This window comes from Arachis hypogaea, chromosome 4 (assembly GCF_003086295.3).
Source record: "Arachis hypogaea cultivar Tifrunner chromosome 4, arahy.Tifrunner.gnm2.J5K5, whole genome shotgun sequence".
Lineage (NCBI taxonomy): Eukaryota > Viridiplantae > Streptophyta > Magnoliopsida > Fabales > Fabaceae > Arachis > Arachis hypogaea.
The window spans coordinates 123,177,959-123,198,246 of record NC_092039.1 but is presented as its reverse complement, the minus strand read 5'-3'; the positions used below and the strand labels follow the sequence as shown (position 1 = coordinate 123,198,246).

Genomic DNA, 20,288 nt, shown 5'->3' with positions numbered 1-20,288 from the left:
TCTCAGTCTCTTTGCGCTTCTCCATATCCTTCAATTTCACGGTAACTTCAATCACTTGATCCTTCATACTGGAAAGATCACTGTCCCTTTTATTCAACAATTCTGTATCTTTGTCAAGACTCTTCTTCTCCGATTTCAACTCTTCTTCTTTTGCAACCAACTTCTTTCTTAGACCATCAATTACAATTTCTTTCAAATCAAGCTCTTTCTTCGGAATCCCTGATTCATCACTCTTCTACAACTGTTTCTTATGCCTCTCTTCCTGGCTCCGACCAATACTAGCCAAACAGAATCCTAACACCTATACACAATGAGAAAGTTATATAACATATAACTTATAAACTATCAAATATCTACAACTAAGCTCGGTTTAAATACCTGGAGATATTGGTCAACCACAATATCCCCGACCTCATCAATCAAGGACACATTAGAAGAGGCCTACAACACCTCGTCAACAATGACCATAAAGGAAAATTTTTTATCCCACACTGAAGACCCATCACCATCCTTGGAAAAACCATGCAGCTTCTCCTGCTTGCTCACAAATTATTTCTTTCAAAGGAATCTCCCTCTCCTTCTCAGTAATATCGTCACCCAATTTTACAACATTGGCTTTCATTTTCTTGAAAACAATGCCCCTTTTCCTAGGACTGGTTGATTTACCTCCCCCTCACAATCAATTTTGTTCGGATTCAAAGATGAACCCTCCTTTTCCAAATTTTTCGTTTTCATCCGAGCCCTTAAACTTGCAGCCGACACTCCCGGATACTTCCCACCTACACATAACAAAATAAAGCATTTCAAAACCATAAATATATATTCGGTTTTCAGCATATATTCCTCAAAACTTACTAAGATAATCCAACATTGATTTTTTATCCTCTTCCCACAAAAACAAATAAAAAACAGACACCAAACTCCCTCTATCAACTGCCTCCACAAAAAAATCTATTATGCATTTATTCCTAGCAATAATTTCCTCAGGACCCAAGATATGTTATGGTTGTGAACATTACCATAAGAAAAGTTTCTCACTGAGGCGTTCATCTAGATAAAAGGAAAAATTCTTGTCTACCGTCTTTAATTTCATAAATATTTTCTTGAAATCTTTGAAGGAAGACTTATACAATTTAAAAATAGAGAAACCTCGAGAGCTATTTAAATTTATCCATACCCCTTCCAAATACCTTTGGCTTGAAACAGAGAAAAGAACAACTCAAAATAGGACTTTATTTCTAAAAATTTCATCAAAATTTTAAAACATCTTTAAAAAGCCCAACCATTTAGATGAAGCTGTGATGGAGCACAATTCAACTGTTTCAAAACATCACACTCAAATCCAGTAAAAGGCAACTTGACACGCAATTCCTCTAGAGCACAACTATGAATATAAAAGAACTAAAAATCATTTTTTCTATGGAATACACGATCAGCCCTAGTACATGGCAACAACTCCACCTTAACCCCAGAACCCAGCCTCACTATTTTTGACACATCAATCTCACCCACACTATCCTTATACAAAAAAGCAAACCCCAAATCTTCACCTCCACAAAGAGCCATCATCATCTTCTTTCAGTTTTTTCTTTCCCTTTTTCTCACCCATGATTTTACTCATGATTTTATGATTTCACCAAAACATACACGTCAAAGAAAGAAAGCAAAGATGGCTTTATGAATCCCTTTAGGATTCTAAATACCGTATTTAATAAAATCATTCAATTCTATATAAAAAATTTTAACCGTTACTTCTCTTTCATATCAATCCTCTAGATTGTATTGGAAAATGCAAATGGTACAATCAATGAAAAGACTATTACACTTTTTCATACATGTTAACTTTACTTATCTCCCATTTTCAAATTATTTTCATAAAGTAAGTTGATCTGAGGACTCCATACCTATAACTCATATCGCCAAGTTATAACTCAAAAAGCTCAACCTGCTTTATCAAAATATCACTAGACCAAGCTTAGAGGCTATGATGTGACCATTATAACTTGGATAAAAGTTATAATTTGGCTATAAACACTATAATTCGGTTATGAAAATACCAAAATGTATATAAAACGTTATTATTCTTCATTTAAGTGAGATTTTTGGAAATGAAGCCGAATATATCTTATTCCAAATATAAAAGAAAAATAAAAAATCATTTTGAGATATTACAATTTGTAAAACTTATTATTTATTCATTTACTAACTTGAGTATCGAAATGCTTTTTGCAGGTGTTCACCCCCTATTTTCTTATTGTCGAAGTATATTTCATCCCAACAAAAAGTTTGCAGCTACTCATCAACAAACGAGCTATGTAGCGACCAATTTATGTAAAAACACATAGTATATAATAATTAATTTAATAATTAGTTTTTTTATAACACAACATTTTTTATATAATTCCGGGGTTGTTACGTTCTTGATTATCAAGTTTGTTTCATGTGGCCACGGATTGAAAATTTGAAATACGATACGTGTAAAAGTAACTTTGTCAGGCAAATGTGAAAAAAAAAAAATTAGAAGTTCCAAATAAGTGTGTCAAATGATTTTGATATTGAATGAGGCCAGATAATGCGTTAGTCACGTAGTTGCTCCGATCTTTTTAATTTTGTGTTGGATAATCATTCCACGTCGATCTTATATATATAGTCAATGACTTTTAAAACCCATAATCTAAAGTCTAAACAAACAAATCACTTTACGTGCTTATCAACTATATATTCACTTCCCTAATAGTGATTCAGTTCCGTTCCTTATTCTAATAATGAGAGAATCCAATGTTTTTTCTTACCAAATAATGACGAGTGAAATAAGTAGGGAAGATTATGGTTAATTGGTGTATATGTTGTTCATGTTTTCTCAAGTTTTGTGGTTTAATTTGTATTCAATCTTTATAAGAAATTCAAATGCGATGCTAATTACTTTGAATTCAGCTGCAAATATAGGTAGGTTGCATGTACCAAAAAGAAATAAAAAAAATAACGTACATCATTTGAAATTATTGGGGCTTATTAATTTTGATTTTTGACAGTATCTTTTAATTGGCGGGCATAATAACGATTAATCGTCACCAATGAAAATTCTATTCAATGGTTTATAGTTAGCTAATGAATTAATATATATATATATATATATATATATATATATATATATATATATATATATAATGACATTTAAATTTTTTATTAAAAATATAATTATTCATATATTTTTTTATGAGTTTAAATTTAAAAAAAATATCATGATACTGACATTTATTTAAACAAATAAATGAACTGTTTTTTTGTCTAATTCAAGTTAGTTTATTCTAATCATTATATGTATTTTACTACATATTATTTATATAAATTTCGGATAAAGTATTATTTTGATCTTTAATATTTGGATTAATTTTTAATTTGATTTCTAACGTTTTAAACAACATATTTCAGTCTCAAAAAGTTTCAAACGGTTCAATAATATTGTCCCAATTTTAAATGTAACACGAACAATTAGCATATTGAAAATCTAATAATAATATTTGATTTCAGTATACAGTAAAAAGTTAATCACCAACTATTACCAATGTAAAAGTTTTTTCTTTGATTTTGAAGCATCGATAATTGATTTGGAATTTTGAACAAGAAAAACGAGAAGAAAAAGTGCTATAAGAAGATTTTGATTATATTTTTCTAACACACGTGAATAAGAAGATATAACTTAACTAATAATGTTGTTAATGTTCACGTCATTCACTCCATCAACAATTTGTGTTAAATTTAAAAGTGAAAAATCTATTTGAAATTTTTTTTAAGACTAAAATAGGACGTATAAAATATTATGGATTAAATCAAGATTTGGTTCAAACATTGGAGATCAATATAATTTAAAAATTCGTATTTTACATGTATTATTTTAACAAAAATACTATTTATATATTAAAGTCATTCACTAAAGTTAGTCATCATGTGTGTGCATGTGCGTGCGTACGCGTGTGTGTTTTTATTTTCAATGTGTATTAGTGAGTTGCATTTCAGCGCTAAAAATACTGACGTGGTGCACTCTGATGCCCGTACGCATATATTTATCTTTTTAATTTATTTAAAAAATTTCTTTATAATTATATATAAATAATCATTTAATACATAATTAAACTAATTATTAATTATTAATATTTTTAATTATTTTAATTATATTAATTATTCTAATTGTCAATCATTATAATATATTTTTAATCAAATATAATCAATGACAAATTAATGTTGATATCAATAACAAAAATTAACGTGAATTTATGATTCTAATTGCTATAAATATAATACTAGCATAAATATATTTATTAAAATATTTTATAATGTACGTGTGTATTAATTAATGACAAATTGATATCAATATTAATAATTAATTTTTATAATTAATTTTATGCTACCGAGAATTGAATGAAAAAAAATAAATCTGAAAAAAATTGTTTTAAATAATATAAGGCTGTTTAAAGGATAAATTTAAAAGATACTTAATCGTACTATTATTATAGTAACATAACAATTCATAACCGTTTATTTTAATGTCCACGTTTAAAAAAAAAAAATCGTCATTAATTATAAAAGAGAAAGCACGTATCCATGAACAACATGAAAGTGATGATATAACCCGAGATGGAAAAGGAGTGTGAGATACACTTGAATATTCGCCACAAATTAAAAGATTTGATTGGAGACGAAATCTCAAAAAAATAAATAAATAAATAAATAAATGGATATGTCCCGTACAATAATTAATATCTTGTCGTAAATTGGTTTAGTAAATAGTAGAGTAATGAGTCATGCACCATTGACATTGAGAGACCCATGTTGTGCCCCTGAAACTCTCCTATGCATTCATGAACACAAGCAATGATGAAGAGATAGGGTTACAAAATGGGTGGGATGTCTTCTTCTACAAAGAAAAATTCAAGAGAACTCAGTAATTAAAGTAATTAAATAATTTAAAAATAAAAAAAATCCGCATTAGTATTGATGTTATATCTATATAGTTTGAAATGTTGATAGTATATATTTACTATAAACAATTAAACACACCTCAAATAAATATCTCAAGTTAATAGGAGTGGTGTAAAGGAGTAGTAATACTCTATTTGAGTTGAGATGACATGTATATATCATAACTTTAGTACTTACTTAGTTTGATAAATTTTTTATTCTTTTTAAAATACTATATTGAAGTTGACTTCTAGAAATATTTTTTTAAATATTCTAGCGCTTATATTTAGTAAATTAATAAAATAATTTTTTAAATTTAAAATAAATGTAATAAATATAAATAAAAAGTTAAATTTGATCATGAATGAAATTTGGCATCAATAATTTAATTAAGCATAAATAATACTGAAACCAACTTTAAAAATTATTTTTTATGTGCTTTTAAAAATACTTATAATTTTTTAAAACTACAAGCATGTGATTTTTTTTATTTATCAAATATAAAGTGATGCATTTGTATTTTTGAAATGCACAAACATATTTTTTAAAAGTTTTACTAAATCAAACCTAAATAATATCAAATTAAAATTTTCTTTTTTATTTTTATTTATTTATTTATTTTGTTTCTTAAAGGTATTTACTATGAGATCCAATGACTAATTTTTTTTGTACATAATGACTAATGTTTTGTTGTTGGCCATTTGCTTAAAAAGTAAACTACTTATTATGAGATGCTTTTCAATTTTTTTTTTTTTTGTATTTGATGCTTTTCAATTTAATACATTCATTTTTATTTTTGGTAATACATGCATTTTATTTTATGAAAGACGAATTAATTTCTTTGGACCATTTTATTTTTGGTCTTTGGACCACTCTCTACTAGAATGTTGCTTCCCCTAACTCTATAATGCAATGAGTGTTTTTGGGCCGTTATACTCTATTCACAACTCTTGAAAGTGGGTCACCGATTTAGTTGGTCCCATTGCCTAGGAGTGACAATCGGACGGGTAGAACGGATTTTTGTCCTACTCGATTCCACTCTATCTTATAATAAATTAACAATCTACTTAAAATACATCTCACTCTTATATATAGATAGTAAAAAATTGAATCATAACCTATTTCTTCTGTGGATACATGCTCCACATTTATTCGTTCTTATAATTATTAAAATTCAACAAATAAATTTAAATTTTAAAACTCATATAATTATCATTAGATACATAAGATGAATTAAAGTAAAAAATTTAAATATAATACAATATTATTAACTACTTTATTAATTATTTTATATATATTATATTTATATATATTAAAATTATATATATTTATATATAATATAACGAGGTGGTATTACATAAATTCAACTCCGACCCGCTAAAAATTCATTTCACATTAGTTCGGGTAATTACCTGCCTTAAACGAGTAAAAAGGGGATGGATACCCACGAGTTTGAACAATATTGCAATCTCTACTCTTGAACCACTCAAGTTCTTTTAGAGAAGTTGATGATAAATTTTCATCATGATTCTATACCCAAAAAAATAAATTCAATATGACAATTTTTTAAGTTTTGTGTAACTAACCTTTGTATTATATTTTCCTGTTAAATTATTAAAATACTAGTATTTTAAGTATATTTAAAAGATTTTCTGTATTATATGCCTAATGTTTATTTTTTTTTTTCAATTGTTCAACATAATGCTAAAGACAATTAATGAATATGTGTACATTATTAGATTACTACCAGTTGCCATAAATCAAATAAAATCAATTAGTTTCTTTGCCATTGTCGTCTAAGACTAAGAAAATTTTGATGGTCCTAGCATATTTAATTTTACATAATGACACCAAAATAAAAGACTCTTAAGGCTAGGCAAAAACTAATTGGTGGTGTTGAAGAAAGGAAAACGGATTGTATGAAACTGAATTATGAATATGATAGTAGCATTGGTTGATGATTTGAAATAATACAAAACTTAATCTTATATAGCGCACTTAGCATATAGATATATATACTGGAGATCAGAGGAATAACAGAATAGATCAGAGAGTAGTAAAGTACACTAACAAACTGAATAACAGAAAGTTAGTTATTCTGTTGGATAACCTGGAGGGGAAGCAACACAAAGTTTTTTTTTTTTTTTGGGTCACAACAAAAGTTTGTTTAGTGCACTAATCTTATCATCATCTTCAGCCCCTTTATGGGTTGACTATCTTCATTTTGGGCTAAATATGCCTGAAGAAATCCAGTTTTATAAATTCATAATTCCACTCTACCGAAAAAAATTCCATATATATATATATATATATATATATATATATATATATATTAAAATAAAAATATATTTTTCAAAATATAAAAAAATGGAACTTATACAATTATAAAAGAGGATAGAAAAAATTTGTCAATACGTAGTTACAGATATAAGTTTTTCTCTTAAATGATTGAATGCATGTATATAATATGTTGCATTATTGCCACCAATTAAGAAAATGAGCATGACGAACTTTCGAAATCGTGAAAGTATGTGATATATATACCAAGTGTGATATTAATAATTGGTCGATGATTAGGAAAGATTATGGATAGAAGATTTTATTACGAGTGTGTACAATAGGTTATATGAGTTACAAAATAAACATCTCTTTTCGGGTTCACCAAAGATCGAATTCTTGACATTTCGGATCTAGAGTTCTAATACTAATATGATATCACTCATTCCAAAAGCTTCAATTGATGAGAAAAGATAACACTAATGATTATATCTTTAATACTCCTTAAACCTCCATTGTACAAATATTCTATTTACTCCTCATATTTTTCCCTTTTATTATTAATCATAATTTTATTGGGATGGTATATTATCAGAAGGAAAAATCTCAATCACTAGCAATAATTTATTATTTTTGATTAATATTTTTAATTATTAATCTGATTATTTTAACTTAATAATTCAATAATATATTTTTAGTCTATATTTTTAAATATTATTAGTTAATTATTAGTCAAAAATAATAAATTTTACTGTTTTTTAGTATTCATAATATGAAAAGAGAAATATTCAAAAGACATTATAATTTATTTTATTATTATTATTTTTAATTATCAACTTAATTTTTTTAATATAGTAATTTTATACCATATTTTTAGTTCACATTTTAAATATTGATTACTAATTAATGATAAAAAAATAATAAATTCTAATATTTCTCTAATATTTCTAAAAGAATGTTGTAATAAGTTAAAGGATATTAGTTTTAGATAAAAGAAAAACAGAAAACAAAAACCATAACAAACCAGAGTTTGTAGGTGTTTCGAACAAAAAGATTGCTGAATTGGATTGAATAAAAACTGAGTCGATTCCCACGTATTAGACGAATTTGTCACACAAGAACCTTGCCTCTAACTCACGGAGGTGATGTAAATTCAGCACAAATATTATTTATTTTTCCTTTTTCACTATCTTGCAATTATTTTGGAATACATGTTGACATGTTTTAGTCCAAAAAATAATAAAGCCACAAACATAATTTTTATTATTTAATTTGGTTTATAATGGTACATACAAATTAAACAATTAAATTGGGAGGCAGAAAAGGAAAGATGGCCTAATTAGTGAACATAATTGAATGTATAACATTCAAATATAAATTAGTAGTATCGTAATGTTGTTTATATACTCCCACTTGAATGCAATCGCTACAATGTACCCATGCATTCTATCATTTCAATTAGACAATATACAAAATTTTGAATAGCTCTTTTGAGGTTAATAGTTAAATTAGTTTCTAAAAGATAATAATTTTTCAAATATATTTCTAAAAGATTTTTTCAGTTAAATTGATTTTTTAAAGATTACGAATTGATCATATTTGTCATCCACTCACTCCATTAACAATTTTTTTTTTAAAGATGATGTTGTAAAACGTTAATTGATAACATATATTTAGTAATATCATCATATGTTGATATTTTTATCACTACATATATTTAGTAATAAATATACAAGTGGATTAATAGATACTACAAAGAATAATAATTAATAAGATGAGAAAGACCAAATAAGAATTGCACTACAATAAATAATAAATTACATGATGTCCTTATTTAATTTCTTCAATGTAATTGTAAGAACGAAGAAAAAAATTGCCTAACAGAATCACAAAGCTGATTAATTAGTGGAGTGAAGTGAAGTGGTATCATATATATATATATATATATATATATATATATATAGGAACAAGTAGGTTTGTTGAACCATACTTACATGCTATACATATAGAGAATTCTCTAATACTAGCTAGTTTTTATAGTCCAATTACAGCTTAGCAGTTATTTTAAATACTCATTTTGCTGTGGTTTGAATTGTAGAAAAACCGATCCACTACAAAATGTAGTATAGCAGTGATTATTTCAGCGATGATTGAAAATTGTCACTAAATTATTTAGTAGCACGTAATTTAACCGTAACTAATAATCACACGTTTCATATGGTACAGTGATTTGTGACAAAAATATGGGAGCATAAACGTTACTTTGTGCGTGTGTTTTAAAACATTTTGAATGAGAAGTTAGTTGAACTCATAGTTTATTATATCTATAGATACACTGTTAATAATATTCTTAATTAAAATTAGTTATAATCATAATTGATTGAATTACAAAATCATAAAACCTAAATTTAGTTCTAGCTAAACAAAACAACCAAAAATTTAAATTATAATAAATCTACTATATATTATATATAGAATGCTACATCAATGGTGAATAATATTTTGTTTGTATTTATTTTCTAGTATTCAATGTTTTTTTAACTCATCCAAAGGTTCATAATTAATATGCGTGCCTAGACAAAGTATGAGCAAATAAAATTGTGTGTAGGAGTCAGACAAAAAAGAAAAGTATTTTTTTTATAGGAACTACTCCAAATTCACTTTTGGAATTTGACCATTAAGTACCTACCCCTATATATATTGGAATAGTTGAGTAACGAACCACATGAGAGCCATTATAAAATACCACTTGAGGGATCACATTTTTCAGAGATAGAACACAATGGAGGGGATGTTGAGCCTCAACACTGAAGCAAGTAATGATGCAAATCCCAAGCAACAATCCTCTTCTCTTGCAAATTTTGCAAAGAATTATCCTCCTAGCTTTCCTAGAAAGGTAATTAATTAATTAATTAATTAACTCCTTAATTAGTATTATTATTAATTAGTCTCTGTTTATATATATAGATAGTCCATTATGATCACCAAGTAGCTCACAAGAAAACTTATATTATTATACTCTTTGAGCTATATATCAAGATCTTATTATACATATTCTTATTAAATATATGTTATGGATGAATCAAATTAAAGGTATTGGCAGAGATAATAGGGACATATTTATTGGTGTTTGTGGGAAGTGGTTCAGCTGGACTTAGTGCCATTGATGAAAACAAGGTATCAAAATTGGGAGCTTCACTTGCAGGAGGATTCATTGTAACGGTTATGATCTACTCCATTGGACACATCTCCGGGGCACATATGAATCCAGCTGTTTCCTTAGCTTTTGCCTCCATCAACCGTTTTCCTTGGAAGCAGGTACTTTTACATAGATATTTTGTCCATTCATATTTTAATTAGAATAAATGTCTTTTTCTCCATCTTTAATAATTATTTATTCCAAGGACAAAACAGTATTTTATTTGAAAATTCTTAACCAGTTGCTAACAATATAAATAACTAGTTTAAACGACTCCTATAAACAGCGAGGTTTAGCTCAATTGGTTAAACCATATGCTTCTTAATATGCTGCACCCGGATTCAAACTTTAATGAGTGGACCAAGTGTTGAATATGAACCCTTCAAAACCGCAAAAAATATATACTCTTCTATTTATTATAAATTATTGGATCAAATAGACTTAATAATTTAATTTATATCTATTGTTATTTGATAACATTTTTCATCACTATTACCCTGTTCTAGCTTGCTTATTAGTACATGTTATTTCTTTTTGTAATATAAACCCTATCAATTTAACATAATTGTGTCTATTAGTCTTCTCTTTGCACAATTATATATGGATCATGATATAATATGTGATTACAGCTTTGTCTTGTAATGAGAGAAACTAAATTAAGATAAAACCTTAATTCATTTCATAAAACTACTTGTGTCTAAGTATAACTGTGGACTGATATAGATGACCTTACTTAGAATCTACATATATAATTTTGTATAAATGCAATTAAATGCATATATGTATAGTGTCTAATCACAGCCAAGTAACCTATAATGTATAGACCTACATGAGTCCATGTTCCTAAGGAAAAAAGCAGGTATGGGTCAAATTCAGGTATTGAACTTGGACCTACATATATACAATATGAACCATAAATTATTAGAATGAAGCACCCCACTTATATAACAACATCACTAAATTAAAGAATCCTTACATGTGATAAGGAGTTTACATGTTACCTTCTCTTGCTGGCACAATACAATGCATAATAATAACAACTTAATAACTCACTAATATTATTATTATGCAATTTTCATCAATCATATAGAATTAGCAGAGCTTTTAATGTATAATAAGTGTAATAAACAGTGACAATATATATTTTAGACCCAACAAATTAAAAAATATATATTATACAATTGCCACGAATAAATTTATGAGTACAATTCAACAATATAGCGAAAGCAACAAGGAGTTGATGGAACATGTGCTACTATTTAATTGTTTTGAATGTTAGTTGTTGTGGGAATTTATGCAGAAAGGGAAATTTGATGAATAATTCCCCCAACACATTTTGGGCCTAACTTCCAAGTTGAAATTTATAAATTGACAAAATTATTATATTCTATGCCTAGTTGAGCTAACTTTTTGGACCATTTTGTTCTAATTAATTAATTTATTAGCCCAAATTCCCTTTATTTTTCAGGTACCATTTTATATTGCAGCCCAACTAACAGGAGCAATATGTGCTTCATACACACTGAGGGTGTTGCTAGAACCAGCAACACAAATTGGTGCCACGTCACCCTCAGGGTCAAACATTCAAGCACTTGTCATGGAAATTGTTGCCACATTCACTATGGTCTTCATATCCGCTGCTGTTGCCACTGACCCTAAAGCTGTAAATATTAAATAAAATCATAGTATTCTATTTATTTATTCTTTTTTTCAAAAAAAAAAAGGGGTGAAGAATTAATGGGCTATAACAGATTATATTTAGCTTAACATGTTATATATCTCATTTGACAGATTGGAGAACTATCAGGGGTAGCAGTAGGTTCTTCAGTTAGCATAGCTAGCATTGTAGCTGGGTAAGTATTATCATGGTTACAACAGTTTAATATTATTACTTGGTGACATTTGGAAAAATGCAACAAAATCTAAATTAAATTAATTAAGATGCTAATATGAGTATTATCAGGACAGTAATATTAGGGAGACATAAAAAAAATTAAATTTATTTTATTTAGTATTTATTTATTATAGAGCACATTAAATAAAATAAAAAATAATAAGTTTTGACAATTTTTTTTGTTAATATTTTTTTGTATCAAATATTTTCGTATCATGATTATTTACCAACATTTTAAATATTTGTTAATAGAAGAGACCCTTACAAGGTATATATAATTTTTTTATTTTTCTATATGTACACTTTTATAATAGAAACCATTTTAATACCAGTATTTTTTTACAATCAATACATGTTTTTTCAATTAAAAAAAATCTAAGTACACAATTACTTAATAACAACTATATTTTTATACGTGTATCAAGAGTGTTTAGTGTATAAATAGAATTATTGAAAATTTTTAAGGAGTTTTAGCAACACTTTGATGTTATTATTTAGTAACATTTGGAAAAGTGCAACAAAATCTAAAGTAAATTAATGAAGATGCTAATATGAGTATAAGCTGTGGTGTTGATGATGATACAGACCAATATCAGGGGGGTCAATGAACCCAGCAAGGTCATTAGGTCCTGCAATTGCCACTGCATCTTATAAGAGTATTTGGGTCTATTTTGTTGGACCAATCATTGGGGCACTCTTAGGGGTATGGTCCTACACTGTGGTTCAAGACATAGATAATAATAATAAGCCACCTCCTTCTTCTTCCCTTTCATCAATATTGGGCCAGAGAATTATTAGTAGTGAAGCTGAGCATGTTGCTAACAAAGATCACTTCAGTTCTGTGTGAATTCTTCCAGTGAGGATATCATATAAGTATATGTATCCCAAAATTCAGTATATCATATGATTAGATATATATAAGCCATGTAATGTTCCATCAATATGTTTATATTTCAATGGAATTCCAGTTACACATTTAATAGAACTTTTGTTCTTGCTAAGATGAGTAATATAGGTATAGAATCTACAACAAAGTAAACATTTATAATTACTAGTAATAAACTAATAATTAAGAAGGAGTAATTATTTACATCTTGTGTAACCCTCTGAGAACTTCTTACACACAATAAACTTCATCAATCCGAACTATGTATTATAAGATTGGACTATATTGGTAAGTGAGGGCTCTATTCTCCATGACCAATGAAAAAAAATTGGATGGTGCCAATTGCTCTCTCTCACCTTTCATTGCTCTCTCTCGTATTTAATTTTAGTCTCATTTATAAAATTAATGGTGAGAAATCACACTTCATTTTCTCAAGTGTTAAAAAAACTGGAGAGGATCTATTTCTCTCTAATTAAACTCCCTCAAAAGCATGTAGAGCTCATAGCAAGTGTATAGCACTCTAAATAGGCACTCTAATTTAAAGTAGGTATCTGAATAATGCACAAATACAAGCATGTAGAGCTCATAGCATGTGTATATATAGCATTATTTCTCATGTGATATTACATCAATTTTAATTGTCACTATATACATCAACTTTTTCCAAGATATTACATGTCTATAGCATGTGTAGCTATGGTGTGTTCTATTTATTCTGTGACATAAATAATTAAGCATGCAACATGTCATGATATATTTTAAAGGTTTTCTCATGCTTCTTCTATGGACAAGGACAACCTATACCCGTCGCTAATTAAATAATTTTTCATGCTTTTGTGATTTTCCCTACATAGATTTTGCAGAAGAAACATTTATAGCACTGCTAACTGATTTATTTTCAAATGGAAGAGGCCTTATTAAAAAAGAAACAGAGAGCTATGGAAATAATCAAATATTATTCCTTTTAACCTTCCGAAAATTAATATTATTTTGAATGTTGCACCATACTTCCGAAAATTTTCATTTCACGATCAATCTAATAATTAAGTGCTTCAGTTGAACTTATCATGGCACTAATAAAAAAACGATAATATGAAACGATAATATGAACTAGCTTTAACGCAAGTAAGAGACGTAAAAAATAAAACGGTGGCTTAGCTTTGATAGTTAAAAAAATGTTAGATCAAAATTAATTGTATGTTTTTTTACGGTTATTAATTTAATTCTTTTAATTTATTAATTTAATAATATACTTTAACTTATATTTTTAAATATTAATAACAAAAAATAATAAATTTTGATAAATCTTTAGTATTTTTCTTAACTGAATACTTTTTTATATTAAGACATTTTTTTAGCATGCTATAGACCTGCCGTACGTACAATACAGTATGGTTGTCCTTTTTTTATGCATTGGAAATCACCACATTTCTTTTTGTAATGTTACGAAAATAGGCGAAAACTTTTGGATATAGAATTCTTTTATGCTATTATAGAAAATGGGGGTTGTGTGTAGGGGTGATAACCGGGCAGGTAGAGGTGGGTTTTTGTTTTATTCGACCTCGTCCTGTCGTATACCAATTCGTATAGAATTCGTCCCATTTCTATCTGTGGGTAGTAAAATGTTGAACTCTAATTCGTTCTTGTGGGTACCCGTCCCTATAATTATTAAAATCCAATAAATAAAATTATATTTCAAAATTTATATAATCATCATTACATACATAATATAAATTAAAGTAAAAATTTAAATATGATACAATATTATTAATCATTTATTAATTATTTTACATATATTATACATATTATATATTAAAATAATATATATTATATATATAGCGGAACGGGTAGGGGCGGATATTACCTAAATCCGACTCCGCCCCGCCCCTCCCCTCCCAAGACTCTTTTCCGCTAAAAATCTGTCCCGGTGCGGGGCAGGTAATTATCCACCGCAAACGGATAGAGGCGAGATAGGTATCCGCAAGTTCGGGTGCTATTGCCATTTTTGGTTGTGTGGTGTTAAATTTTGGAGTAGTTAACTCATCCTTCTTGCAGTGTACGAGATACTTTTTTATTAAATTACTCCAAAAGCATCTCGTTTAAAATGAGAAGATTTTTTTTTTAATTTTAAAAATATTCTCTCGCTAATAGCGAGAAGGGAGCTTTCAAATTTTTTTTTATTTTAAAAAATCATCTCATCTTGAGCGAAAAGCATTTTTGTTTTTGTTAATTTACGAACCTCTTATATTTTTATATTTCTCAATTGTTTCGTCACTATCTTCTAATTTAGCGTATAATACTAGATATTCGTAATTATTTTATTAAAGTTCTTATTAAGATCAATTCCGATAACATTTGATTATAACTTGCAGTCATTTCATTTTTGATATAACATTCTTATTATTAAAATATTACGTTTTCGATTGTACCACTCTGATAGTGATGATATCACGACGACCTTAAATATATCTTTAAATAGTAGGAGCCTTTAACTGAAAATCGCATCGACTTTAAAAAAAAAATAAATAAAAATACTTTTTCTTACTTTTTCTTTTTCTCACACATGCATATATACAACTTATCATAATACTATTACACCCACAATCAAAATAATTATACAAACATATACATATATATATATATATATAAAATAAAGTATCTCACAAGAAGATGTAAATAACAATAACAGAGGTGAAGAAAAAATATCAAAAAATAAATCAATTAAGTACAACCAGTTATTCAGTAAAATCGTCATCGGCGTTCTCGTTTGTATCTTGAAAAGATAAGACTGTAGGGGGTGAGAACTTAACCACACGGTCTTACCAGAAGAGTTGTAGAATTGTTATAAGAAGATATATAAAGGAAAGTTGTTTTCAACCGCAGTGATCATCGCTCGTCCTATGAACCTTTTCGAAAACCAACAATTAATTATCCAAAATTCAAATTTATACTTCAATTATAAAGTCTTAAAAGTTAATTAAATTGTATGAATGATCAACTTATTCCAAAGATAGATTCATTAAGTTTATGCTGAACAAGTTTGATTTTTCATACTTTACTAAACCTTAAACTTAAATCAATCATGCCCTCCGGCCCATCACATAATCAATCACGGCATCTGACTCAAGCAAAATCAATCAACACACAAACCACCACAAGTCGATGTGCATATCAACTTATCAAATTATGGCCTCCGACCCAATCAGTCACGGCCTTTAGCCCAAAAATAATCAATTTGACATCCGGCCCAACATATAACCAAATCTCAGCCTCCGACCCAACATAAAATCACTTACAAGCCACCGCACTCCACCATAATCTGAACCAACAAGTCACAAATACAAGCAATCAAACAGACACTCAAACAATCACTCATAGAGAATAATTATAACAAATAGTACAATTAACAGTTAACAAAAGATCAATTAAGTAAACCAAAATAATTATGCAGACTCAAGCAATTTCAAACAAATGCAGTATTTGTTTCATGCATATATATATAGCCTTGCAGGCTGAGTGCCTTGTGAACCTCGCAGGGTGAGTGTCTTGTGCACCTCGCAGAGTGAGTACTCTGTATATCTCGCAAGGTGAGTGCCCTGTGCACCTCGCAGGGTGAGTATCTAGTATATCTCGCAGGTAGAGAGAATGTAGGCGGGATGAGACTATCGTCCCCACATTACACCGCAACCACGAACAAGTGGGATGGGACCTCCGTCCTTGTCTGGTGCGAGTGCCAAACCAAAATACGCAAGTTGAACGAACCCCTGACGTTGCCTTGCAAGCAAGACGAACCTCCGACCTTGCCAATCCAATCATTCATGTCATACTCAATCAACATCAATGTCTTTAATATTTATTAACCACAATCCTATATCAATTTATCAAACTTAGATTCATAAATCTCAATTCTTTATCATGCAATAATTTTGTTTCATCGTGAGTGGGATAACACCACCGTCCTTACTATGGGCAGGACAAGGCTACCGTCTCCACTTAACCCGAAGCAAGTGGGGCAAATCACAACCTTTACATTTCACCCAGGTGTCTCAAATCTCAACCCGGAGTAAGTGAAACAAACCACAATCCTTGCATCTTACCCAAGTGATTAATCGATAATCATTAACTTTACTCAATTTCACAATTTATTAGATTCATTAATCCTGTTTATTCATTAGAAATCAACTTCATCATTCCGTGACGGGGATAAAACCACCTTCCTCACTGCGGGCGAGATAAAACTACCATCCTCGCAATATTTCATCCGGCTAACCAAGGTTTATCTGAGAACAATTCAATTTAATTCATTGGACTTAGCCACACTCTATTTAGAGCTTAAAAATGAGTTCCCAGACTTTATTTAGGAATTACAGGAGTTTACAAGCATTCCGAGAAAGCTAGACAGTCAAAAATAGAATTTCTTTAAGAAAACAGTAGAATCTGTGCGTACGCATCACCCCTTGTGCATACACACAACTGGCAATTCCCCTCTCATGCGTACACATCACCCCTCGTATGTACGCATGAGCTACAACACTCGATCTGATTGGTGCCCACGCATACCAACCAAAATTTCTAGTTTTCTACAAAATCTAAAATTTCAGTTTTTAACCCTAATTTTTAAATGTTCATAACTTTTTTTTATAAAATTCCATTTTCTTCCTTTCTTAGACAGTTTTAAATCTCTAATCGTCATCTTTAATTTAAGAAAGTTTCATCAAATTTCGAACTTCGAGCTCCAAGTTATGATCCATTGAAATTGATCAAAAATCCATTTTTACCAAAATCTGCATAATGCACATTTACCATTTTCTCAATCCATTTCGGTTTCAAACTATCCCAAAATCATTTATAAGCATTCTTAACACTCATTTATCATTTTCTAACAATTCAACGCCTAATTAACCAATTTTCAATCAATCAATCATTTCCAAACCACTACAAACCTAATCAACCCAATTCAATACCATCAACCCCTTCCAACATTTATTCCACCAATAATCAAACTAAACAATCAATTGTTCAACCAGTTTTCATCAATTTTACAATAATTAACATGGTGCTTACACCAACTTACCATAACTTACTCGAATACCACCTTAAGCCCAAACTCTCATATTCAACATTATTCAACTCAATTTCATAGCTCATTATAATTATCCATTCACAATCACAATTCGAACATGATAATGCGACCAACAATTCATATATTCACCCAACAATCAAACATATAAATTCATGAGACTCACATAATCACCAATAATATATAATTTCATATCGATATCGATTTATAACAATTTTTTAATATAAAATTATGTTTTAAGAAAAGCCTTACCTTGTTGACAGCAATTTTTTAATACTTAGATTCTCTTCTCGATCACACCCAAGCCTCAATCAACGGCCCCAAGCCTCCACCAAGAGCTACGCAATCAACCCAAGCGTCCAACACTCACCGAAACAAACCAAGCATCCAAGCTACTCCATATAATATAATTATATCAATTATCCAAATATTTCAAGCTAGGGTTTACACATAAACAGGAAAAATAAAAGGAAAAAGAGTTCTCTTACCTTAAGCCATGTGTTCATGGGTCAAAATTCTACTAGAAATTGTGTTTAACCTTCTCCTAAAGCACGAAAATCACAATCTTTCAACATACATTAACCAAAACGTAAATTGAAAGAGAGAATCGAAAATGGCTCAAGGTTCTTAGAAGTATTTACTACAAAAGTGGTATAGAATCAAAGAAGAAGTCAAGAACGATGTGTAGCTACAAACATGTTTTCGATCGGAGATACAGATTGAAAGTTATGTGAATTTTAGTGTGGGTGTGAATAGTAACACTAGGGTACCGCTCTCTTTCTCTCTTCTCTCTTCTTTCCGCCTCTCTCTCTCTCTCTCTCAAAAATGAGGGATGAGTGGCTGAAATGTTGTGTTGTTAGAGTTTATTTTGTATGGGCTTGGACTCAATATAGGTCCGTTTGTGATTTTTGATCCGTTAGTCCTATTTTAGATCAAAACCTTTAAAATAAGTACTCGAGTTGTCGTTCTAAATATTTTTTTTTATCATTCATAAAACAAAGTTCAAAATCTCAATATTCAAATTGGAACATATAAAAATTTTATTATTTTTCAATTATTAGAGTTTTAAATCATAAATAAAAAATTGCCTAACTAAAATAAAAATCTCGAAAAATATCATCTTTTGTAAATATAATAAATCATAAGTAACTTATTATTTCATTTTCAAAAATTCAGAGTCTTACACTTAACCTCTAACCAACTGTGATGTACATAATATTGTAGATATTCCTCTAAGAAAGCCTTGCAATGTGAGTTTTGGTTGAATGTAAATTAAAATTGAAGAACTTAAAACTAGTAGTCAATTGACCCAGGGCATGCTTCATTTAATTGAAAAAGTTCTCCTTTTAAAAGATGAAATTTTGGTTTTTGTGTACACATACAGGCAAATAATAAGGTAACTTACAACATGTTTACACTATTTCACTCGCAGCATCTCACAATCTACAAGAAGCGGTGCAGCAACATTGCAGAACATGGATATGTGATGGCAAAAAACATAATTCACCATACATCTGTTTATCTTACTACTGTCTCACTCACATGCATGCACAACACTAACAATAAACTAATATTACGATTATTCATTAATCATAAGAAGTTATTAAACACTAATCCCTTTCACAATGAATAGCAAGCTCAACTTGGTAGAAGAGCCAAACAAATATGAAACAATGTAGTTAATGTAACATCAAGATTACTACTCTTATTAGTCCATCAAAGCAGTTTGGCATGATTGAACAAAAGCCAAAGGTAATGTTCCTAAGGACAGATGAGGATTAAACATACCATGGCATGAATCATATGGTAAACAACGCCCTTGTAAATAACCTCAATAATTGATTCTTGAAAGAAAAAAATGCAAAAGAAACGGTAATCATCTTAGGTCAATTTTATGAATTAGGTGCATGTTATACTGAAGATGAAAATTGATAAAAAAAAAATCAAGATTAATTTTGATAGATAATTATCCATCTAAGAGAATTTGTAATTT

General features: G+C 28.9%; 1 protein-coding gene across 1 annotated transcript; it reads left to right on the top strand.

The window, feature by feature from the left end:
* Window positions 1-9,724: 9,724 nt before the first annotated feature.
* Window positions 9,725-13,314, top strand: LOC112797784 (aquaporin NIP2-1). The gene is made up of 5 exons (XM_025840872.3): window positions 9,725-10,132; window positions 10,330-10,554; window positions 11,904-12,098; window positions 12,227-12,288; window positions 12,915-13,314. Exons 1-5 carry the CDS (start codon window positions 10,019-10,021, stop codon window positions 13,174-13,176), a joined length of 858 nt encoding a protein of 285 aa, XP_025696657.1. The 5' UTR covers window positions 9,725-10,018; the 3' UTR covers window positions 13,177-13,314.
* Window positions 13,315-20,288: the final 6,974 nt, after the last annotated feature.